This window comes from Elephas maximus, chromosome 1 (assembly GCF_024166365.1).
Source record: "Elephas maximus indicus isolate mEleMax1 chromosome 1, mEleMax1 primary haplotype, whole genome shotgun sequence".
NCBI classification, from domain to species: domain Eukaryota; kingdom Metazoa; phylum Chordata; class Mammalia; order Proboscidea; family Elephantidae; genus Elephas; species Elephas maximus.
Window position 1 is genome coordinate 14,854,648 of NC_064819.1, and position 25,431 is coordinate 14,880,078.

A 25,431-nucleotide genomic window follows, 5' to 3' on the forward strand; every position below is an offset into this window, starting at 1 on the left:
GGCTAAATAAAATACATTATTTAAAAAAATTTGTTAACTTTTCTAGCTTGGGTTTCTTCATGGTTGAATGAAGATAATAACAGTACCTCACAGGGTTGCTGATAGGATTAAATGAGATAATGTTCTCTAAGCCTCAAATTTCTCATCTGTAAGGTGGAGTCAATAATAATACCTCACAGGGTTGCTGTGAGGATTAAATGAGATAATGAATATAAAACAGCACAGTGCCAGGCACATAGTAAGTGTTCAATAAATAAGAGCTATTATTGTTACTGTTATTATTATTGTTACCATGAAGAAGTATTAACAGAATGTTAATAAATTAAAGGTCTGAAAACTCATGAATTTTAACATATTGAAGATTTGGATTAATGGTGCTGTTTTCCTACAGGTACATTTTGAATTGGTATTTTTTTGTCAGTTGGCAAATATTCAATCACTGCTTCCACTATCAATTACTGTTTACCAAGATAACAAATCTGTAACACACTTCAAGTCATTACTTTAGAAAATACATACATAACGAAAACAAATGAATACGACCTGGCTCAAATATCACATAAAGTCCACCTAAGACATTTCTCATGATTTAATTCAAAAAATCCTTAGAGAAAACTGAAAAGAGCATTACGGTAAAAGGTTCTGGCTACCTCTCAAAGTTAGATTTGTGAAGCAAAATAATAGGCAGTTACTAAAGAAGCGATGGATACCCCTCAGCCAAAGGCTAGACAGGCCCATAAAACAAAACGAGACTAAATGGGCGCACCAACCCAAGGGCAAGGACGAGAAGGCAGAAGGGGACAGAAAAGCCGGTAATGGAGAACCCAAGGTCAAGAAGGGGAGAGTGTTGACATGTCCTGTGGTTGGCTTCCAATGTCACAGAACAATGTACATATTAATCATTTAAGGAGAAACTAATATGCTCTGTAAACCTTTATCTAAAGCACAATTTAAAAACAAAAAGAAGAAGAAGTGATGGGGTAAAAATCTCTACACCTTTTTCAAGTGGGAAAAATAATTTACTCCAGGGAATTAATCATCTTTAGGGGGCCTCTGACCCCTAAAATTTTATCTCCACAAATTCTCTTTCATTAAATCTTTTCAAGGTCTCTTTGGCTCAAGTAGAATGAATATATACTTGCAAGCAAAAGAATGTGTGATATTCCCTAATACATTTCAAATTCATGGGCATAAAACAGGCAGAACTCACTTCCTTATTGGCTTAAGACACAGTTCTGTGGAAAATACCCCAAACTCCAGGTTGATTATTCTAAATTCCAGTGATGGCTATGTAGTATGCCCTGCTATCTAGCATGCCACCATGCTACAGAAAAATATAAAGAGAGTGCCCAGCTACCTTGTTCTCCTAGCAGGGCCTTGAGCTCTCCCAACAAATACTTTATAGTTCTAACTTTTTCAGTAGTCTGGTTCACATTTTTTGCCCTCTGGGCATCCTTGACGGTTCTTGCCTCTCGCACACGTATGTTTAAATCCTTTCCTTCACTTGTGGCTTCTCCAATATGCTCCCTGGCACATTTCCTTTCATTAGTGGCCAAGAAAGCCGGCTGTGTTCGGGCAGGGCTTTGGTGTGTCTGACTGTCCGGACCAGTTTCTTGTCCATGAGAACGCAACAGAGACATATATGTTTGGAGACATTTTAGTAGGTCTGCATCCTTAGAGACTGCTTGTGGTGGCAGAATTTCACCTCCAAGCCCCAGCTGCTGATACGCTGGAGCTGCCGATTTATCAGTTCTGGGCAGACTACATGGAACTCCGGGACTGGTCCTAAAGGAATTCCTTGGAACACCAGTAGAGTTCACAGAAACTGTTTTACCTTCTGATGCACACTGGTTGTCACTATCAGTCTGAACTTCCTAAAGAAAGAAAAAAATAAGTTAACTCTTCAAAAGTATAAGCATGGGCTTGCAGGCATTGGCTAGAATCAACTCAAATCAGAAATATAAGAAAATGACTTTTTGCATGACAGAGTTACAAGTGACCAGTGACTAAACTACATTTCTCCTCAGTAAAGATTCTAGTTTTTTAAAGCTTAATGAGTTCACTCTGCAACATAGGAAGATTGTAAGGCTGTGACTAAGATAGATTGTTTGCCAATACCGCAAATGGTTCAAAGGCACCAAAAATTAGTTGTGTTCAACAATCCCACTTTGGGAAACTACAAGAAAAGAAGTTCAAACACAAAAAAAGCTTTTGCATAAACATACCTGCAGAAATGTTACAATAGTAAAAAACATGTCTAACCACTGGGGAGTAGTCACACCAGCCTATGGTATAGCCACTGAATACAGTAATCACTGCTTGTTACAAATTTACAAAAGGCATATTTTAATAGAGAAACATGCTTACAATAAATGTTCAGTGAAAAAAGCAGTATATGAAACTATATAAAATTTAATTATAAGTGTATTTTAAAAAGAAAGCAGACTTAACGACAACAACCAAAGAAGCCAGAAAACAAACCCTCGCAGAGAATTAAATGACTGGAAAGCAGTCCATCGGTGTGTTAACAGAGACTGTGCTGGGTGATTTCTTTTTTCTACTGTTCTCCACACCTCTCGCCCTTCCCTGCCCGCTTTCTACCCTTAATAAATAGGCATTTCTCTAATAAAACATAAACTTAAAAAAAATAATAAGTCTTTACATCCTACCACGTTAAGATACAATCAGTACATTCAACTTTCCTTACTAAGATGACAATTTCTACAAGCAAATCATTCCTTGTATAGTATAAAAACTGTACTCACAGAATGAACCACCGCAGGGCAGGGTGGCCGTGGAGGTGACTGGGCTGGGTTGGAGGTAGATAAGCCATAACTAGAGCGTGGAGTTGCCGGAGATTCTAAAAGGTAAGAGGGAGAGAAAATCACTCATATCTCATGCTGCTTATACAATACCCAGGTCATTTAATTACAGCTTGTATTTGCGCTTTTTAAAACATTGTTCATACTGACCAGAAGAGGAAACAGTATGGGAAGGTCTAACAGAAATTCCACTGGGGCTGTTCTTTGAAGCCAAGTCGTTCATCAGTGACATCTGAGTCTGCACGTGCTCACAGAGGGCTTGGTATATTACGGGTGAATACATTCTGTAATGATCTTGCAATGACCAATTTTCTGCTATGTCTGATGAGTCTCCTTCATTTCTAGCAGAAGCTTCATTTGGTATCTGTCTCCTCTTATCTGAAGATACTAATGTGGAGGAAGGAAAAAGAAAGTTCACGAAATACGATTCTTCAAAAACTTTTAGAATAGGTTCTTAGGGACAAAAAGGACTCTCAGAAGTAGCCCAATTCAACATGATACACTTCACAGAAAAGCTTTACCACTATCGCCCCTAGAGAAAATCACCTCAAATTCTTTTTCAAAGTAGGTAGGTAATAAACTGTTCCCCCCAGTCAAAAATTATCCATACTAGTCTTTAATATCTCCATTAAACGCTATTTGTGAAATTTCTCCTTCAATTACATTCCGATATAAAGAGCTCTTGAGGGTGTTAAATTCTCTCTAAAGTCCAATAAAAGTCCTTCACATTGCCCCTGGCCCAGTTCATGCTCCAGGGGAAAACCAAGTATTCTATAGTAATTCTGAGGCTGTGACTGTAAAGAAAATTGAAGCTTAGAGATCATGAAGAAAAAAGGATCATCTACACATTGGGCCTTCAAATTCTACTTTTCCGACTATCTTCCCAAGACCCTCAACTCACTTTTTATTTTAGCCAGGCCAATTTGGTCACTCCACAGGCCTTTCTCACCTTTTTATAATGCTGCTCATGCTGACCCGTCCCTTCCAACTCAATTCTACCCACTCACCAAGGCTCAGATGAGGGCCTGACTCTTCTGTGAAGCCTTTTCTAATCATTCCAGTCCAGGGACTGTTCTTCTTGATCAGAGCACATATTCTCTGTACAAATCACATCCCACTTACACATTGCCCTAGATTGCTTATCTTTTCATTCTCTCGTCCCTCTGACTCACTATAAGCTTCTTCAGGGAGGGCTGGCTGTATCTTACACGTCATTATTTTCTCCCATAGAGCCCAGTATTAGTCTATGTACAACATAGAAACCTCGTATTAATAAACAAATGAAAAACAACAAAGTTTTCTACAGCACTACTGTACAGATCAGTGCCAAAATCTGAAATGTATTTCCCTGTCTGATAACGTTCCTGCCTGAAATGTTTTTCAAAGGCTATTCACAGCAATCAGAGTGTTATAGTAGATCACAGGTTATCAGGGTACAAAATAAGTTTAGAAAAACACATAGCTTTTGGCACTACCTACCAAAGACAAACACACACACCCTGTGACACAGCAGTTCCACTCCTGGGTATACGCCTAGAAGAAATGAGCGCTTATGTCCACTAAGAAATCTGTAGACAAATGTTCGTAACAGTTTTACTAGTAGTAGCCAAAAACTGAAAGCACCCAAATAGCTATCGACAGAAATGAGTAAATAAATTGTGGTACAGGGTCACTATAAGTCAGAATCAACTTGACAGCAGTGGAAATGGGCATACAATAAAATAAATTGTGGTACATGATGAAACACTATACAGCAATGAAGAGAACAAAATACTTATATACACAGCTATCTGGAGGAATTTAACAAACATGAGGTTGTGAGAAATAAGTCAGACACGAAACTACACGGCGCATCATTCCGTTCGTATGAAGCCACTAGAGATGGAAGTCAGGTTAGTGGTTACCCAACGATGAGGGCACAGGCTGTGGAGGTGGTGGTGGTGAGGATGCTGACCGGGAGGGAGCCCCACAGGGTGCGGAAAAAGTTCTGTGTCCTGATCTGGGTGGTGACTACATGGGTATCTCATATGCAAAAATAATCATAGAGACTGATGTATTTATTTACCGGAGTTATTCCTCAATTTAGAAAAACGTTTTTTTCAAAGTTAAAAAAAAAAACTACATGGAACCCCTCAGTATGTAAATATATAATGTACAGCTTATTGAAAATAAAAACACTGCTAAAAAAAGTTAAAAGCACATTACATACCATAACCAGTAAAAATGGGAGAAAAAAATTAAAGAAAAAGACTGCTAAATACGGTTGGCAATTCAGTGCTTCCATTTTGACTTGGCTATGCTTTGCCTACGATCCCTTTTAAAACGCTCTATTTCTGTGAACGTACTTCCTAGGCTGGAATTTATAAGCTTTAATACTTATTAGCTGAGTAGCCCTGGGCATTACTTAACGTCTCTGGGCTCCTTTTTCTCATCAGAAAGATGGTGATAATAAGAGCACCTATCTCAAAAGGCTGTCTGGAGAATCAGTCAATGAGATAACACTTGTAAAGCATTTACCAAATGGCTGCAAAGTCTTTAGACAAAAATTCCCCCACCTGATATCAATTAAGTACCTGATACCGCTAAGAATGTTGCCTCTAATAAAGTGATTAAAACCAAAAGCAGTAAGTTATTCTTTATTATCTGAACAGACGAGCTACAACAAAAATGGTTACACAAATTTCCAGAAAACTCTGTTAGTTCTTATTGGCCGTCCAGTTGTATAATAAACCAAATGGAAAAGTAACCTCCAAAATATTTTAATTTTAAAATCTAAAATGATGGAGGGTGAGGTGAGAGTTAACCCATGGCTGTTCAGTCACAGATTTCAGGCCTGCAAGTGTAAACAGCATGACACCAGCCCTGCACTCTTCCTTTCCTACCGGTCTCTGGGTCTCTCTTCTGCTCCTGGATTATATTTACCCCTTAAAAATAAAACTATCTGGTCTGAAGAATTCTCAGATTCCATATTGGCTCTCATTCACTTTCTGTTCAAGGGGTGTTGTCTACAGCCTCTGATAAAGCTGAGCTACAATATTATGCCTCTTGGCCACCAGATGTCATCATCCAACATAAATTTATCTATGCCAAACAAATTTCTTAAAAATCAAAGCTTTAGAAAGATTTACCATGCTTCCTTATTAATCCCGTCCATACGAAACTATACTAATAATGCTGAATGTCTGGACTTAAGACACTAAGCCTTAAAAGCTCCTACGTGTCTGTCAGTTTGTCATTCTGTGGAGGCTTGTGTGTTGCTGTGATGCTGGAAGCCATGCCACCAGTATTCAGATACCAGCAGACTCACCCATGGCGGACAGGATTCAGCTGAGCTTCCAGACTAAGGCATACAAGGAAGAAGGAAGCCGGCTGTCTACTTCTGAAAAGAATTAGCCACTAAAAACCTTATGAATAGCAGCAGAACGCTGTCTGATATAGTGCTGGAAGACAAACCCCTCAGTTTGGAAGGCACTCAAAATACGACTGGGGAAGAGCTGCCTCCTCAAAGAAGAGTCAACCTTAATGACGTGGATGGAGTAAAGTTTTCAAGACCTTCATTTGCTGATGAGGCAAACATCCATTAATAATCAGAACATTGAATGTGTGAAGTTATGAATCTGGGAAAATTGGAAATCATCAAAAAATGAAATGGAATGCATAAAGATCAATATCCTAGGCATCAGTGAACTGAAATGGACTGGTGTTGGTCATTTTAAATCAGATAATCATATGGTCTATTATACTGGGAATGACAACCTGAAGGGGAATGGCATTGCGTCAAAAAGAACATTTCAAGATCTATCCTGAAGTACAACGCTGTCAGTGATACGATAATATCCATACTCCTACAAGGAGAACCAGTTAATATGACTATTCAAATTTATGCACCAACCACTAAGGCCAAAGATGAAGAAATTGAAGATTTTTAGCAACTTCTGCAGTCTGAAATTGATCAAATATGCAATCAGGATGTACTGGGATAATTACTGGTGCTTGGAATGAGAAAGTTGGAAACAAAGAAGAAGGATCAGTAGCTGGAAAATATGGCCTCGATGACAGAAACGATGCTGGAGATGGCATGACTAAATTTACAAGACCAACAACTTCTTCACTGCAAATGCCATTCTTCACCAACATAAATGGCGACTATACACATGAACCTCGCCATTTGGATACACACAGGAATCAAATCGGCTATATCTATACAAAGAAACGATGGAAAAGCTCAGTATCATCAGTCAGAACAAGGCCAGGGGGCGACTGCGGATCAGACCATCAATTACCCCGTGCCAGTTCAAGTTAAAACTGAAGAAAATTAGAATAAGTCCACGAGAGCCAAAGTAGGACTTTGAGTATATCCCACCTCAATTTAGAGAGATCTCAAGAATCAATTTGACATGTTGAACACCAATGACTAAAGACGAGCCAAGTTGTGGAATGACATCAAGGACTTCATACATAAAGCAAGAGGGCATTAAAAAAAACAGGAGAGAAAGAAAAGACCTAAAGGGATGTCAGAAGAGACTCTGAAACTTTCTCTTGAATGTCCAGTAGCTAAAGCAAGAGGGAAAAAATGATGAGGTAAAAGCTGAACAGAAGATTTCAAAGGGCAGCCTGAGAAGACAAAGTATCATGATGACATGTGTAAAGACATGGAGATAGAAAATCAAAAGGAAAGAACATGAGCAGCATTTCTCAGGCTGAAAGAACTGAAGAAAAAATTCAAGCCTTGAGTTTCAATACTGAAGGATTCTACAGGGAAAATATTAAATGACACAGGAAGCATCAAAAGATGGAAGGAATACACAGAGTCACTGCACCAAAAAGACGTGGTCGACGTTCAACCATTTCAGGAGGTAACATACGATCAGGAACCAATGGTACTTAAGGAAGAAGTCCAAGCTGCACTGAAGGCATTGGCGAAAAACAAGGCTCCGGGAATTGATGGAATACCAATTGAGATGTTTCAACAAACGGATGCAGCGTTGGAAGTGCTCACTCGTCTATGCCAAGAAATATGGAAGATAGCTACCCGGCCAACCAACGGGGAGCGATCCATATTTATGCCTATTCCCACGAAAGGTGATCCCACCAAATGCAGAAATTATCAAACAGTATCATTAATATCACATGCAAGTAAAAGTCTGCTGAAGATCATTCAAAAGCGGCTGCAGCAGTACATCGACAGGGAATTACCAGAAATTCAAGGCAAATTTAAAAGTGGATGTGGAACCAGGGATATCATTGTTGATGTAAGATGGATCCTGAATGAAAGCTGAGAATACCAGAAAGATGTTTACCTGTGTTTTATTGACTATGCTAAGGCATTCGACTGTGTGGATCAATAACAAACTATGGATAACACTGGGACGAATGGCAATTCTGGAACACTTAACCGTGCTCATGAGGAATCTGTGCATGGATCAAGAGGCAGTTGTTCGGACACAACAAGGATATACTGCGTGGTCTAAAGTCAGGAAAGGTGTGTGCCAGAGTTGTATTCTTCCACCATCCTGTTCCATCTGTATGCTGAGCAAATAACCCGAGAAGCTGGACTATATGAAAAAGAACGGGGCATCAGGATTGGAGGAGGACTCATTAACAACCTGTGTTATGCAGATGACACGACTTTGCTTGCTGAAAGTGAAGAGGACTTGAAGCACTTACTAATGAACATCAAAGACCACAGCCTTCAGTATGGATTACACCTCAACATAAAACAAAAATCCTCACAACTGGACCAATGAGCAACATCATGATAAATGGAGAAAAGACTGAGTTGTCAAGGATTTCATTTTACTTGGTGCACAATCAACAGCCATGGAAGCAGCAGTCAAGAAGTCAAAAGACACATTGCATTGGGTAAATCTGCTGCAAAGCAACTCTTCAAAGTGTTGAAGAGCAAAGATGTCACCCTGAAGACTAAGGTGGGCCTGACCCAAGCCATGGTATTTTCAATCGCATCATATGCATGTGAAAGGTGGACAATGAATAAGGAAGACCGAAGAAGAGTTGATGCCTTTGAATTGTGGTGTTGGCGAAGAATACTGAATATACCATGGACTGCCAAAAGAACGAACAAATCCCTCTTAGAAGAATTACAGCCAGAATGCTCCTTAGAGGCATGGATGGCGAGACTGCCATCTTACATACTTTGGACATGTTGTCAGGAGGTATCTATCAGTCCCTGGAGAAGGACATCATGCTTGACCCAAAAACCCAGTGCTGTCGAGTCGATTCCGACTCATAGTGACCCTATGCTTAGGTCAGTGAAAAAGATGAAGACCCTCAACAAGATGGATTGACACAGTGGCTCCAACAATAGGCTCAAGCACAGCGACAGTTGTGAGGATGGCGCAGGACCAAGCAGTGTTTTTTGGTCTGTTGCCCAAAAGGTTGCTACGAGTCGAAACCGACTCGACAGCACCTAACAACAGCAGCCTTCAAAGCAAATAATCCAAGACAGGTAACACTGTAAATTGATAGAAAAGATTGCATTTATATTGCTACTATACAACTTTAAAATAAACAAAACAAACCACCACCACCACCAATAAAAAGAGCCTATCATTACACAAATACAAATGAAGTTTTTTTTTTTTTTGGTCTTATTCATTACACCAAAGCACCTGCCGTGAAAATTTTACCTAACCAATCATGATGGCAATGTTTAACTGGTGTCAGTTGACAAATTTATTCATAAACCATGAGAATTCATGAAAGGTATGCATTTATTTATTCAGCCCACAAAACTTTTCTAGCCCTTGCTTTCTCCCTGAGGTACAAGCACTGGATGTTGTGGCACTGTCTGACAGGTGACAAAATTCCCGCCACCCAAACACAGAACAAACGTCTAATGCAGATAGCAGCCATGCATTTAACTGTCTGTTACAATTTGAAATAGGTAAGGGAAAACGTGACCTTGACGGGGGCAATCAATGCTCAAAGGATCCTGCCTGTGATGATTTACTTCCCCCAGGTGAGGGCAGCAATGTATGTATCCTACTGAAAGCTGTCGCATATCCGAAGCATTCAACTTGGATGCTAATTTAAAGAGTTTTTTTCTCTAATTGTCAGGAGCGCTTCCAAGTTCAGTGCATACCTGGAACTGCCTCTCTGCCTCCTTATGCCCATTCTCCACCAAGGCGCATTTACCTGACTCCACAGACAATGAACAGGCAGGTGCCAGACAAAGTAGGTAAGGACGCTCCTGGAGACAGCTGTAAAAATGGCGGCAGCACGGAGGCATCCGACCTCCTTGACTAACTTCACAAGAAAGAAGGCGAAACAAGATCAACAGCCCAAGGCTGATTCCTATGAGACAGAGGGCAGGCTTACCTCTTCTCTCCAAATTTTTTACCAATTCTGATACCAGCTGTCCCCCCCATGGCACTCTCTACTTCTCTGCTGGGTTCGATAATTCATTGCAATGGCCACACAGAACTCAAAGACCATACTCACAGTTAGAGGGTTTATCAGGGAAGTAACAGGGTTCAACTTGGGATCAGAAAAGACTCAGGTTACAGTTCTCCGATCAGGACAGGTTCTTCTCAGGCTTGTCTGCGGGCACGCCTCTTTGCGGCCCTCGGCCTCTCCTCTGCCCTGCGCTGGCAGGTGTTATGAAGCTCCTAGCTCTGTGGGTTGCAATCCTCACCGTAGCCATTTCCTGCTGGTCTCCTGGTCCCTGCCATCTTGCGCCACTATTGCTCTTACTACTGCTGCAATGCCATCTCTCGCTGTCTTCAGTGTTATAGCTCCCTCTCTCTGTCTCCTGGGCCTAAGAGGTCCTCAGTGCAGGGATCCCGGGTCCAAAGGACACGCTCCACTCCCATCTCTTCTTGGTGGTAGTGAGGCCTCCCTCTCCTCTGGGATTGGCTCTCTTTTAAGCCTAGCAGGAGGGCAAAACTAACCAATGCCCTTGTTAGGGTTCCATACACTTGTTTGCATGGTCCCACCTCCGCCAGGGTGCCATGCACCTTATTTGCATCATTAGCTAGTGATCCAATCCCCTTGGTGGGCCAAAAACACCTTATTTGCACCCAGTCCACCCACTTGCACAAGACCATGGCTAGAAAAGCCATATAAAAGCACTCCATAGCACAAGAGTTATCACCAGATAGCAAGATAATGTATGTTAAAATTAAAATGACGTACAGATATTGTTTAACATGCTGTATGAGATTCCTTAAAGTTCTATTTATGACTACCTCATGTGGGGTAATATGTAAAAGAGAGCAAGTGCAGAGCTGGGTTTCTGTGTATTGCTGAATACTGTAATAACAGAGCAAAAACCTTGCAGATAGTGCTAGTTTGGTAAACTAAAAAAGAGAAGAACAGTTGAACCAAAGGGAAGGGAGCTTCTGCTGCTTCCGGCAGCCTTAGACATAAATAAAGCAATGAAAACCAGTTTCTAATTCTGCACCCCTATAGGAGCCTGTCCTCCGTGAAGCAGGCCCTTCTTTCTGATGAACACAGTCTGGGGGAAAGACAAGAACACTGTGCCCTGACCACAGGCCAGAAATGCTCATCTGATTCTAGTCCAGACGAGAATTTACCGCTGGGGAGCCAAAACACCGGATGTCTCCCCTCTGCCCCACCAAATCCATCCTCTACTTGTCTCCACCCTATTCTCCCTGGGATGCTCATGTATATGGACTACATTGTTGAAAGGACAGTCCTTCGTGGGTTTCTCCTGCTCTTTAAGGACTTGCCGGATATGCCAAGAAAACCACCACCTTGAGGGATGAGGTACTGTTTCCCTCTGGGACAAGGAGCAGGCTCTTTTATTTACTACTTGCTATAAAAGCAATGGCACAGTGGTACACCCATACAATGGAACTACTACTCAGCAATAAAGAAAAACCTTACAATACGGATGAACTTGGAGGACATAAAGTTGAGTGAAATAACCACAAAAAAACAAATACTGTATGGCCTCACTTTTACAAAATGACACGAATAGGTAAATACACAGAAACTAATGTGCATCAGTGGTTACCAAGGATGGGTGGGGGGAATGGGGGACTCGCTCTTTAGGTAGTAGACACTAGCCATTTTTGGTGATGGGAAAGGAAATTCCAAGTTATATGACGTGTGCACAGCTTTGACAAGGTAAATGATGTTGCTAAGATTTAAACAAGAAAAAAGGTCCTTTTGGTAATTGCTATGGCATATGGAAACCCTGGTAGCACAGTGGTTAAGAGCTATGGGTGCTAACCAAGAGGTCGGCAATTCGAATCCGCCAGGCGCTCCTTGGAAACTCTACGGGGCAGATCTACCCTGTCCTATAGGGTCACTATGAGTCGGAATCGACTCGACAGCAGTGGGTTGTTTTTTTTTTTTTAATATAATTTTGCAACAGCCAAAAAATACATGTGCAGGTATATATGTATATACGTAGGCATATATGTATACGTGAGTATACCTATGTGTATATAAGTGTACGCACATGCGTACGTACGTATGCAAATATATTCACACATACATACATATGATAAAACACACAGGGACGTTACAAATATTTCTTAGACATAGCCAGATACCTCGTGGGACTGGTTTTCTGGGTTTGAAGGCTTAGGACAATAGTCTTGTGGGACAACTTGGTCAACTGGCCTCATATATACAGTTCATACAGTTTACGTTCTACATCCTAGCCTGGGGAATAGCGTCTGGGGTCTTAAAAGCTTGTGAGCGGCCATCTAAGATACAACTATTGATCTCTACTCGTCTGAAGCAAATGAGAAAGGAGGAAACCAAAGATGCAACCAAGAAGCTAGTCTACAGGACTAACAGTCTACATGAACCACAGCCTCGTCTTCCCTAAGAACAGAAGAACTAGATGATGCCTGGCTATCACTACCAACTGTTCTCATCAGGGCCACAATAGATGGACCCTGATAGAATGGGAGAAAAATGTGGAACAGAACCTCAAATTCTTAAAAAATCCAGAATTACTGGATCAGTTGAGACTGGAGGACCCCCTAAGACTATCGCCCTGAGATACTCTTTAAGTCTTGAACCAAAACTAAGCCTTTTTAGCTAAGTAACAGATTGGCTCGCAAGATAAAAGAGTACCACCTATGGTTACTGAGCTCCTTTAAAAAATCATGTACAGAGATCAAATGGTCACCAATTACTCTAAAATGAGGATGAGAATGTTAAGGGGGCAGGCAAACTAGATTAGCGGAGATGGAACAACCAGAAAGGAAATAATGAGAATATTCATGCATTGTGAAGGATGTAACCAATGTCACTGAACAATCTGTGTAAAAATTGTTAAAACTGCTGTGTAAACCTTCACCCAAAGCTCAATAAAAGATTTTTTTTTAAAAAGCAATGGATTCCCCAGCCTCAGCGTTCCTCAGCTGCAACTCCTACTCCACAGCACGCGAAGCATCCATCTGGGCCCATTACATCACACCCCTGGGAACTGGAAAGGGGAAACCAAAGCAAATACGCTGCTTGCTATGCTTCTGTCTCTAACCCAGGAGCCTTGTGTCTTCTGCCAGCATACAAGACGCAGTAACAGACTAACTTATCAGCATGCAAAGAGAAGGAAAATCAAATCCTAGACCTGACATACATCAAAGGGCTACCACTGAGTCCAAGTCAAAGGGAGTATCAGCATAAAAAAGAAGGGAAAAAGCATGATGTCAGAGTACTTATTCCTAATCCCTCCCTACGAGCCCACCTTGGCTTGGCTGTGCTCCTTGAATGAAGCTCACTATCCTTCAAGGCAGCCTACTCTGTGTAACGGTCTCTGTCTGGGTCTCAGTAACCTGTCCCTCTTCTCGTCCCTTAAAGCCTAGGGATTATAATAGCACTGTTGCTGCTGCTACTAGTGCTGGGCTGCTGTACAATCCCTTGTGGTTTCCCTACACCCCACGCATACCTTGGTAATGAGTCCCTTTATAAGTAAAACCAAACCAAACCCGTTGCTGAGGAGTCAATTCCGACTCATAGTGCCCCGACAGGACAGAGTAGAGGCTAAGTGTGACCGGTCTCCAAGGGGGACTAGGGAGGACTGAGGTCATTTGTTTCCCCTGCCTCTGTCCTCTAACTCTGGACCGTCTAGAACATCAGCCTCTATTCCCACGAATGCTCTACCCTCATTTTCTCAGCCTCTTTGCCTTATTGCCTTAGGTGACTTTCTAGACTTCACCCTTTGCCAAAGCTGAATCTGAGCATGCATTCCTGTGCTGACATTTCTGGCCCACTTGAACTGTGGCACTAGCTAGTCTCATGCTTCTACATCTGAATCCCCATTCAGGACTTTTTCATCTCCATCCTGGGCTACATTGTTCTATAGGCCTCCCAGTGACAACATAATAAAAACATGCTTGTTCTAAACTGTTTGCTGAATTATTCCATGTAGATAAGTCAGCAGAATTAACTGTGAGGGTGTAAATGCCCTTGGCTACACCTCCCATCAATCAATAGCAGGCCCCTTTTCCTTAATAATCTATTGAACTTGGAATTTTCCCTTCTCGTGTACCACGTATTCTGTCGAGCTTAACAAGTTGAGAATCTATTAGGATATGTACATATAAAATAATTTTAAAACAATTAGCATGTATAAGTATATACCTGAAACACAACCTAAAAAAAAACGAGCGGCAAAGAGAACAAAGATAACTCTAGATACCGCCTAAATGGCATTCTGAGTTTGAACCTTTTCTCTTATGAAACCCAAACCCAGTTTTCTTTTCATCCTGTCTTCTGGGGGAAGTGATAGCAAACGTAACCATTCAGACATTAAAAGGCACATACAGAAACAGGAGCGTACACACTCACACCCCTGAATAGCCACCATATCATTAAACTCAAGGACAACTGCATAATTCTGAGAATTTATCAAAACCCCCAGAGTTACAGATTATATTTAAATAAATGACAAAAAACGCTTACAAATTTCTTTCCAGATAGCTGAAGGAATAGTGTGTTTTTCAGGTCCTTTCTTTTTAGATCCATATCTTTTGCCTTCTAAAGGTCTAGAGTTGAATTTGTGTCTATTTTCTACATATGCAGCTTCTGAACCTATTGACAATTAAAACAAAAAATTCATTAAAATTCAAAGGACTACTTAATTTAGAAAAGGTGATCTGCAAAGAAGAATTTAAGGTATAAAACCTGAATCTTCATTTCTCAAGATGTCCCGCAGTAAAGAAGCGCAGCCATCAAGCCCCTGTATGGTTTCAATCTGCAAGAAGAAAATGAATTAGATACATTTGTACAGAAAACTTTAGTGCGGGGGGGGGGGGAATACATTGCACAGCTCTGAAATTTCCTTATTTAGAAGCAACTAATTATTGGGAGAAAACATGTTTTAAAGCAACAAGCCCTCATACTTCCCTGCTGTTAGCTGCTGTTGAGTTGGCCCCGACTCATGGCAGCCCCACGCACAAGGTGCTCAGACAACTGTGACCGGTAGGATCTGCACTGGCTGATTTTCAGAATTAGATCACCAGGCCTTTCTTCCTAGTCTGTCTTAGTCTGGAAGCTTTGTTGAAACCTGTTTAGCATCATAGTACCACAAATGCCACCACTGACAGGTGGCAGCTGCGTTTAGGGTGCACTGACCGGGAATCGAACCTCAGTCTCCTGCATGAAAGGCAAGAGCTGTCCACTATCACAAGCCCCTTCCTTAAGCCAATTAATACTCCACCTCTGCACTTTATTCCCACTTCTTAGCTTTTACCTGAAGACCAATTAGAATAGTGTGTATTGTATCTATTAAGTTACCTTACCTGACTTTCCAAATCAGAGTGGGTGTGATAGCCAGAATCTGCATTAAAACGTGATACTTTTCTTAAATGGGTCCTAGAAAACAAGTTTATTAATATTCTTACAAATATTAAAGATATATTTTGCCCCAAAATATGTTAGTAAGCAGTCACTTTCTTTCCAGAAAAAGGTGGACAAGAACAGATGTGTAGAAAGATTATAAAGCCCTAAAATGGTAGATGCCAAAGTTCCTCTCCAAAGCTGTTAAGGTAGAGAGGGCCATCCAGTTCTCTGGGACAGGCAAAATGCAGTCCAGCCCAAAGACCTGAAAAACCTCTTGAGAGTTCCTTCAGTTCTAAACCTCTTTAAGTACTTACCCTTTCTTTCCATTTGTTAATTTAGCAGGTCCAGTGTGTCTTCCCGAAGACAATACCTGTGACATAATGCATTACAGTAAATATACAAATATCTTTATTTTCAACAAGTTGTCCAGGCAAAATGTTATTTATTTTCTATAAATGTGGTACACCCTAAAAACTCACAATTAAACTCTTACCATAAATTACTTGTTCTATATAAAATGTCAAGCCAAGCACCGCTTATTTTTGTTCCTTGGCTATTTAAGCTGACGAAACTGAGACATTATTTTCACCAGAAGTAACTACTACCTATACTCAATCTCTAAACATTTTCTACATTCCTCAGATGTACAGATTTGTTCAACGTAAGGCCGAAGTCTGTAACTCTCACTCCATTTATCCAAGTTCTTTAGAATGCCTGACAAGGCCAGCACACGGATGCTACCGTGCCTGCTGACCCACACAACTCATTCACAGTCTTTCTTTTTAAACTCATACAGCAATTTTTTTTTTTTTTATTTTAAAAGTAACATAAGTGGGCTGTCTTTTATACGGAAAAAAATATGTACTTGCTTTTGTATGCGCCTAGTACTTCTGGAAGTTACCCAAGAAACAGGCAATGTGGTTGCCTCTGGGGAGGGAAACTGAGTCCCTGGTGATACGTATGGTTAAGCACTCAGGTACTAACCGAAAGACTGGAGGTTCAAATCTCCCCAGAGGCACCTCTGAAGAGAGGCCTGTTTATCCACTTCCAAAAGGTCACAGCCTTGAAAGCCCCATGGAACACAGTTCTACTCAGACACACGGGGGGGTCTCCAGGAGTAGGAATCAACTCTGCAGCAACTCTTTTTTTTTGGCGTTGGGGGAACAGAGCAAGAAGGGAGGCTTGTCACAGTATATCTTTCCATATTTTAATAATTTTAAACTAGATAGCTATATCTCTATACTATTTTAAAAAGACATGAGTGAAAGTCCCAAATTCACCCTCTTTGTTCCTCTCTCCAGATATAACCACTGTTAGCAGTTTTGCTTACAATTTTTCTTGGCATGTTTACATATTTCATCCAAAGACAGCTTTGAGCGATAACTACCAAACTTTCTGGAGTTACATAATATTCTGGAGCCCTGGTGGCGCAGTAGTTAAGCATATGGCTGGTAACCAAAAGGTTGGCAGTTCGAATCCACCAGCCACTTCTTGGAAACCCTATGGGGCAGTTCTACTCTGTCCTATAGGGTCACTGAGTCAGAATCAACTTGATGGCAACAGGGTTTTTTAATTTTTTTTTTAAATAATATTCTACTATTTGCTTGAATACATGAAATGCACTCCCTCCTAAAATGCTACTCAGAATCCATTAAAATTTTTTGATTGGTAGAGCTGTACTTCTCCTTGAGATAATCTGTAATATAACAGACGGTAATGAAGCCCACAGTAAAAATCAACATCACAGGAAATAAAGCCCACGGTAACAATCAACATCATAGGTAATAAGACCCCATGTAACGTAGCTCTACTTGTCCCTGCATCACACTCTCAGGGTCTTTTCCTTTGGTCTATCTATGGGGGTAGACTGGTGGAACCATAATAAAACTCCAAACCACGCTACTGCTACACCCTGGACCAAGCCCGAAAACAGCGACCACAATTATTGTCTCTAAATTAGAGGAAAAAAGTATGCTGTCTAAAATAAGTGCATGGTATAATTTTAAGAGTATACACGATATTTCTCCAAAAAATATACACAAAAAGTACTTTATAGAAAATCTAAAAAAGAAAGTGACACAGGATAAAAGCACCCTGAAACAATAACTACCATATTGGTACCTTTCTTTCCAGTTTTTTTTTTTGTATTTTTTATTTTGAAATAATAGTACAAAGAAGTCCCATATACTCTTCACCTATATTCCCCCATTGCTGACACTTTACTTCATCCACCATTTTCTCTCTCAACATGTATAAACCAAAAAAACCAAACCCACTGCTGTTGAGTTGACCCCGAAGGATAGCGACCCTATATATAAATATACATAAAACCAAAAAACCAAACCCAGTGCCATCAAGTTGATTCCGACTCATAGCGACCCTATAGGACAGAGCAGAACTGCCCCACAGAGTTTCCAAGGAGTGCCTGGCAGAGTTGAACTGCTGACCCTTTGGTTAGCAGCTGAATACTTAACCACTACACCACCAGGGTTTCCATAAATATATATACACACCATTATTTATCTGAACCACTTCAGCATAAATTGCAGACATAAGCCCCTAGACTCCCAAATATTTCCTAAAAACAAGGATAGTCTCTTATATAAAACTCCAAAACCAAACTCACTACCGTCGATCCTGACTCACACCAACTCTACAGGACAGAGTAGAACTGCCCCATAGAGCTTCCAAGGAGCACCTGGCGGATTCAAACTGCTGACCTCTCAGTTAGCAGCCATAGCACTTAACCACTACGCCACCAGGGTTTCCTTCTCTTATATAGTCACAGTATAATTATCAAAATCAGGAAATTAACATTGACATAGTACTATAATCTGATCCACAGATTTCATTCAAATTTTGTCAATTATCCCAATACTGTCCTTTATAGAAAAAAAAAAAAAAAAAACTTCGCCCATGTCCAATCCAAAATCATATGTTGCATTATACAGTCTTATCTCTTTGGTCTCCTTTAATCTGGACTAGTTCCTCAGGCTGTCACTCATTGTCTTTTATAACCTTGGCATACTTAAAAGAATGGTCAGTCCAGTTGCTCTATAGATTGTCCCTGTGGATATTTAGATTTGTTTCATGTTTCCTCAAGATGAGATTCAGGTTATGCAGTTTTGGCAAGACTACCACAAAAGGGATGTCGTACCCTTCTGAATACAACATGAATAAGCACGTATTATCACTGGTGATGTAAACTTTATTTAAGACGGTTTTTGCCAGGCTTTTCAGCTGTAAAGTTTCAATTTTTTGCTTTGTAATTATTAATATTTTGTGGAGAGATACTTTGAGAGTATGTAGATATTCTATTCTTCATCAAACTTTCACCTAGTAGTTTTAATATCCATGGCTAACTCTTGCCCAACTAAACGATGATGTCTGTCAAACAATGTCTTGGTCATCTTGTGCTGCTATGACAGAAATACCACAAGTGGATAGCTTTAACAAAGAGAAATTTATCCTCCCACACTCTAGTAGGATAGAAGTCCAAATTCAGGGTGTCAGCTCCAGGCGAAAGCTTTCTTTCTCTGTCAACTCTGGAGGAAGGTCTTTGTCTTCGATCTTCCCCTGGACTAGGAGCTTCTCCATGCAGGAACCCCAGGTCCAAAGGATACGCTCTCCTCCTGGTGCTGTTTTCTTGGTGGTATGACGTCCCCATGTCTCTCTGCTCACTTCTCTCTTTGGTATCTCAAAAGAGGCTGGCTTAAGACACTATCTAATCTTGTAGAACTCATCAATATAACTGCCACTAATCCATCTCATTATATCATAGTGATAGGATTTAAAACACATACAAAATGGTGGACAATCACACAATGCTAGGAATCACGACCTAGGCAAGTTGACAGATGTTTTTTGGGGACACAATTCAATCCATAACAAACGGTAATTTTCAAACAACATCATTCTTTCTACATTAGTTGGCGTTCATTGCATGAACGTACTTTTCCTTCTTCCTCATTTACCTATTTATATAAATATGGGCTCATCGACTCCTATTTTATTCAATGGAACTATTATCCATTATTATTTTGACGGTCAAACCTTCCCAGATTTGGGTCAGTGGGAGGCCCTTCATACTGCCTCCTGCATCATTTTAACATGCTCCCATCACTTTTTTTTTTTAATTAACTTTTATTAAGCTTCAGGTGAACATTTACAATCCCAATCAGTCTGTCACATGTAAGTTTACATACATCTTATTCCCTTCTTCCACTTACTCTCCCCCTATTGAGTCAGCCCTTTCAGTCTCTCGTTTCGTGCCAATTTTGCCGTCTTCCCTCTCTATCTTCCCATCCCCCCTCCAGTCAAGAGTTGCCAACACACTCTCCAGTGTCCACCTGATTTAATTAGCTCACTCTTCATCAGCATCTCTCTCCCCCCCGCTGACCAGTCCTTTTCATGTCTGATGAGTTGTCTTCGGGGATGGTTCCTGCCCTCTGCCAACAGAAGGTCTGGGGAGCATTGCCGCCAGGATTCCTCTAGTCGCAGTCAGACCATTAAGTATGGTCTTTTTATGAGAATTTGGGGTCTGCATCCCACTGATCTCCTGCTCCCTCAGGAGTTCTCTGTTGTGCTCCCTGTCAGGGCTGTCATCGATTGTGGCCGGGCACCAACTGGTTCTTCTGGTCTCAGGATGATGTAGGTCTCTGGTTAATGTGGCCCCTTCTGTCTCTTGGGTTCTTAGTTGTTGTGTGACCTTGGTGTTCTTCATTTTCCTTTGCTCCAGGTGGGTTGAGACCAATTGATGCATCTTAGATGGCCGCTTGTTAGCATTTAGGACCCCAGACGCCACATTTCAAAGTGGGATACAGAATGTTTTCATAATAGAATTTTTTTGCCAATTGACTTAGAAGTCCCCGCAAACCATGTTCCCCAGACCCCAGCCCCTGCTCTGCTGACCTTTGAAGCATTCATTTTATCCCGGAAACCTCTTTGCTTTTAGTCCAGACCAATTGGGCTGACCTTCCTTGTATTGAGTATTGTCTTTCCCTTCACCCAAAGCAGTTCTTATCTACTGATTGATCAATAAAAAACCCTCTCCCTCCCTCCCTCCCCTCTTCGTAACCACAAAAGTATGTGTTCTGAGTTTTTTCTATTTCTCAAGATCTTATAATAGTGCTCTTATACAATATTTGTCCTTTTGCCTCTGACTCATTTCGCTCAGCATAATGCCTTCCAGATTACTCCTCCCATCACTTTTTGAGTAGTCCCTTACTTTCTATAATAGTATGCTCCAGGTTCATCTTATAATTTCCCTCCTTCAGCCCTGGAGTTGGTTATTTTTCCTTTTGATGGAAAATGGAATTTAGAAACCAAGATCTGGGCACTAAGTGTGCTCTTTGCTACTGGGGCTTCCATCTTTATCATAAGCATTTTTTACTTAGTCATGATGTCTGGATATGTGCAATTTTGGATCCTGTGCTTTCACTTTTAAATCTTTTTCCACATTAAGATAGTCTTCAAAAATTCCAATAGTTGTATTTCTGTGAGTGAAAGTAATACAATGCACGCTTGGCTTGCTTCCTATTTTTCACATAAAAAAAAAAAAAAAAAACCTGAAGCAATCTTTCCATATACCAAAAATAGCCTTTTCATTTTTAAGGTTAAAATAATTATTTTGTGAAAGATTATTAGCAGTTTAATGACCCTTGATAGAAACTGCAAAACTGCTCTCCAAAAGGTGTATGCCTGATTCACGATCCATGAGAGAACAGTTTTATCTCACATTTTTCTCCAGTGGGTATTATCATTAAACTTTTTATTTTGCTTCTTAAGAAAATACGCATTTCTTAGTAGGCATATCTCCTACCAACAAGTGCAAGATCGGCAGAACGATTTCAAGTGTACTACAAACTTTCATTTCCATTTCCGTTTAATCTATACCCTGTGTGGTAGGAACCCAAGGTTCAGAGAGGTGATTTGTTCTAAGTCTCACGTCTAATAAGTGTGATGTTTAAAAGAATGGACTCCGGCACCAGCTATGTGGGTCTGAATCCTGTCTCGACTACTAACCAGCTGTGTAACTATAGGGAAATTATTTGACCTCTCCATTTCTCAACTTCATCTATAAAATGGGAATGACAATAGTATCTACCTCATAGTGCTATCGTGAGGATTAAAATGAGTTATAATATGTAAAAGCACTTCAAATAGCATCAAGCCACTATTATTGTTTCGCCATCACTCTCGTCTGTCAATTTGTTGGTAGCTCGTGTGTCGCTATGACGCTGGCAGTTATGCCACCTGTATTTCAAATACCAGCAGGGTCACCCACGGTGGACAGGCTTCAGTGGAGCTTCCAAGTTAAGGCAGACTAGAGAGAAAGGCTTGGCGATTTACTGCCAAAAACTAGCCAGTGAAAACCCTATAGATCACAAGAACATTGGTTGATATGGTGCTGGAAGTTGAGCTCCCTAGGTTGGAAGGCACTCAAAACACAGTGGCTACAACAGCGGGCTGCAGCATGCTAATGATCGTGAAGACGGCAAAGGACCAGGCGACATTTCGTTCTGTTGTCCATGGGGTCAACAGGAGTCAGAGCCAACTCAACAGCAGCTAACAACAACAACGTTATTATTATTAAGACAGTAGTAAACTATGTGTTCTTAAAAAGAAAAAAAAAAAAAAAACCCACTGCCATCGAGTCGATTCCAACTCATAGTGACCCTACGGGACAGAGTAGAACTGCCCCAAAGTTTCCAAAGAACGCCTGGTAGATTCGAACTGCTGACCTCTTGGTTTGCAGCCGTAGCACTTAACCACCACGCCAGCAGGGTCTCCTATGCATTCTTAAGTGAACTGAATTTTGTTGCACATCTTTGTCAAGTGTCTGATAAGTGTCTTACCAGATTCTCTCATTTAATCTTTCCAATTCTTTCAGGCAGGTGCTCTTACCCCTGATTTTATTGATAAGTACTTTGTTTGTCATTAAGACAACCGTGGCAGAATTTTAATTTAAATCTGTAGGAGACTGTGACTATAAAAACCATGTTTTTCCCCCTTGCTGACTGCACATATTCTGAGTTCATTAAGAAAAAGATCTGACCTATCTGAGTGGGGCTGATCTGGAAGTCCTGTGAAGAAATCTTAAGCCAGGCCTTGAAAAAAGTCTAAGATTCACATTAATGGTGAAAACAGAGGAGCTGATAAAAGAAGACACAGCAATTAAAAAGAGAGCGAGAGAGAGCAATTAGATGCACTAAGTAGAGGGTCTGTGTGAGCAACAGTTGATTCATTCCCTGAAAATTTACTAACTAGTCCCTGAAAATCTACTATGTCAGCTGCTGTCCTAGGTGCAGAAGAAAAAACCAAACCCATTGCCGTTGAATCAATTCCGATTCATAGAGACTCAGAGTAGAACTGCCCTATAGGGTTTCCAAGGCTGTAAATCTTTACGGAATCAGACTGCCACGGCTGGTGGTTTCCAACCACCCACTGACCTTTTCATTAGCAGCCAAGCACTTAACCACTGCAACACCAGGGCTCCTTTCAGGTGTAGAAGAGACAGAGATAAAATGGTCTAGTGGAGGAAATGCTTAGCAACCTCTAGCCCGAAAAGTGGTCTGATAAAGGTTAGCACAGGGTGCTAAAGGACAAAGGGCACCCAACCAACGGGGATGTGAGCGTGCAAGGGAAGGCTTCTAGTGACAGCCCTTTAGCTGAAGAAGATGGAAATGGTGTTATCAGGAACAGAAGAGCAGTGTAGGCAGAGAGAAAAGAATGAGCAAAGGCCTGGAAGCTAGAGGGCCTGCCACATCCAGGGCACTGCAGGACTAACAGGTAGAGTGTTGCATGTTCCTGGAATGGAGGCATGAACACAAAAGCAAAGCAAGAGCTGGAATAAAAATGGCTCTCTGCAGACAGCCCAACGAACTGAGATTTTATCTTGAAACTATCACTCTAAGATACCCTTTGAACTTGCTCCTGAAGCTACTCCCACAGGTCACCTTTCAGGCAGATAATACACTGGCTTATAAAATAACAATACCACCTGTGAGGAATGTGCTCCCTTAAACAATCAATTATACGAGACCAAATCGTCAACATTTACCTAAAAGCAAAGATGAGAAGGCAAGGAGAGGAAGGAAAGCTAGATCAATGGAAACGGAACAAAAAGAATGGAAATAATGAGAACGCTGTCACACAGTGAAAATTGTAACCAATGTCACAGAACAATGTGAATAAAAATCGCTGAGAACCCAATTTGCTGTGTAAACTTTCACCTAAAAAACAATAAAATATTAAGGGGGGAAAAAAGAGACATGTCCAATGTCGGGTTTTAAAGACGAAATTTTAGCTACATCGAGAGGCGTGCGTTTGAGGGGGGAAGGTCAGGACACCAATCGGGACTTTTTTCCCCTAGTGGTAAAACACCAGCAATAGTGACAGTGAGGTGGCAAGAGTAGGGCGGTTCAGCTAACAGCAGCTCTTAAAGGATGGGGCGGAGAATCGGGATTCGATGCAGCAACGTCCTGTGGGCCGGAGGGGTTGGTGCCCGCCCCAGCGGCAGAGGCTGGACTCGAACCCCTGCCCAACACCAAAACCAACGCTCTTGATGCCTACAAGGATTTAAACAGAACATACACCTATGGACAGGAGGGCTGCGTTAGGATAGCACGATTTGGGGTCCCCGCCCCTCCCTCTTCCAGGGTTTTCAATACCGCCTCGACGTCGTTTTTGTTTTTGTCAAGCCGAGTCCTACACTTCTCCCGCTCCGAGGACCCCCTCGGCCCCTCTGCACCCCCGCAGTGGACTCCTCAGCCCACACCCCTCACCTGGCCCGGCCGAGGTCCGGACCTGACCATCTCTCGCAGCCTCAGCGAAGCCCAGGCCCAGGGAACCGCAGCGGGGCGGTAAAAGGAATTAACCGCCGCAGGCTCTCGGCCCCCCTTGGCCCGCCCCCCGAGCTTCCGTTTCCGGCAAGGAGCCCGCCGAGCGCCGCGCCTCATGGTAGCAGTTCTCTCGCCTCCTTGTCTCGCCGCCCTGGGCTTGCGCAATAGAGTCCTCTCGGCTTCTGGGAGCGTCACACTCGGGCGAGCGGGGCGGGGCGAGGAGGGGCGGGGCGGGCTAGGGGGCGGGGATAGGGCGGGGCTATGAGGGCGGGGCGGGGCTAGAAGCCCAGGCGCTGGTCTTGAGGGGGCCAGGTCCCCAAACCCAGGAAAGAACAGAGTTCTGAGGGCTGTTGAGGGCGGAGAGCTGCCCTCCCTCAGATGGGGGAGGCGGGGACTATATGAGAAGGGATTGGAATGGGAAGCGGATATGTTTCAGAAGGAATTGGCGCTCACCTTTTGGGTTTTGGCTTTTTATTTTTAGTTCTGAGTTGTGTGTGCGTTTTTGAATGATATTGTTCTTAATAAATGAAAATCAAACCTCGGGATCGTAATCTTTGGGTAACTCTGAGGTCAATTACAAAATTATTCACCGTGGCATTCATCTCAGTACTTATTAGTTGAGATTCTGGCTTTACGTCCGTGCATAGTTGTCAACTCTTCATTGGAGGTAATTATTGCTAATAAAGAATGACACAGTGTTCTTACCATTGCTATGCCGTGCTAACGGTAATGGGGATTAATCTTTAGTTTTTCAGGCATTGATTTTTGGCTTAATGTTTTAAATCAAGTTGAGAAAAAATTAAAGTAACCTAATTGGTTTCGTTTTATCTTTTTTAATGGGAAAAGAGCTACCTTTCAAAAGGCTCAGTTACAATTCATATCAAAATCTGGGAACTAATATCTTCTCAGCAATTCATTACACACTTAGACGGATCGATTTGGGAAACTAGGTAATTGGTAAATTTAGCATTGAATTGGAC

At 41.6% G+C, this 25,431-nt stretch overlaps 1 protein-coding gene across 2 annotated transcripts in view; it reads right to left on the bottom strand.

Annotated features, from left to right (window-relative positions):
* Positions 1-24,590, bottom strand: part of CCDC14 (coiled-coil domain containing 14) — a 48,450-nt gene extending 23,860 nt beyond the window's left edge. The window contains exons 1-8 of one of the 2 annotated variants that reach the window (XM_049878436.1): positions 24,395-24,590; positions 15,923-15,978; positions 15,569-15,641; positions 14,952-15,021; positions 14,730-14,858; positions 2,973-3,209; positions 2,766-2,860; positions 1,835-1,874 (exon numbers count right to left, since the gene is read on the bottom strand). In XM_049878436.1, coding sequence (XP_049734393.1) covers positions 1,835-1,874; positions 2,766-2,860; positions 2,973-3,209; positions 14,730-14,858; positions 14,952-15,021; positions 15,569-15,641; positions 15,923-15,978; positions 24,395-24,568 — 874 coding nt within the window. In that variant the 5' untranslated portion in view covers positions 24,569-24,590. Of the gene's footprint in view, positions 1-1,357; positions 1,875-2,765; positions 2,861-2,972; positions 3,210-14,729; positions 14,859-14,951; positions 15,022-15,568; positions 15,642-15,922; positions 15,979-24,394 lie in introns of both variants that reach the window. The other variant, XM_049878431.1, reaches the window with a different exon arrangement.
* Between the last annotated feature and the right edge of the window lie 841 nt (positions 24,591-25,431).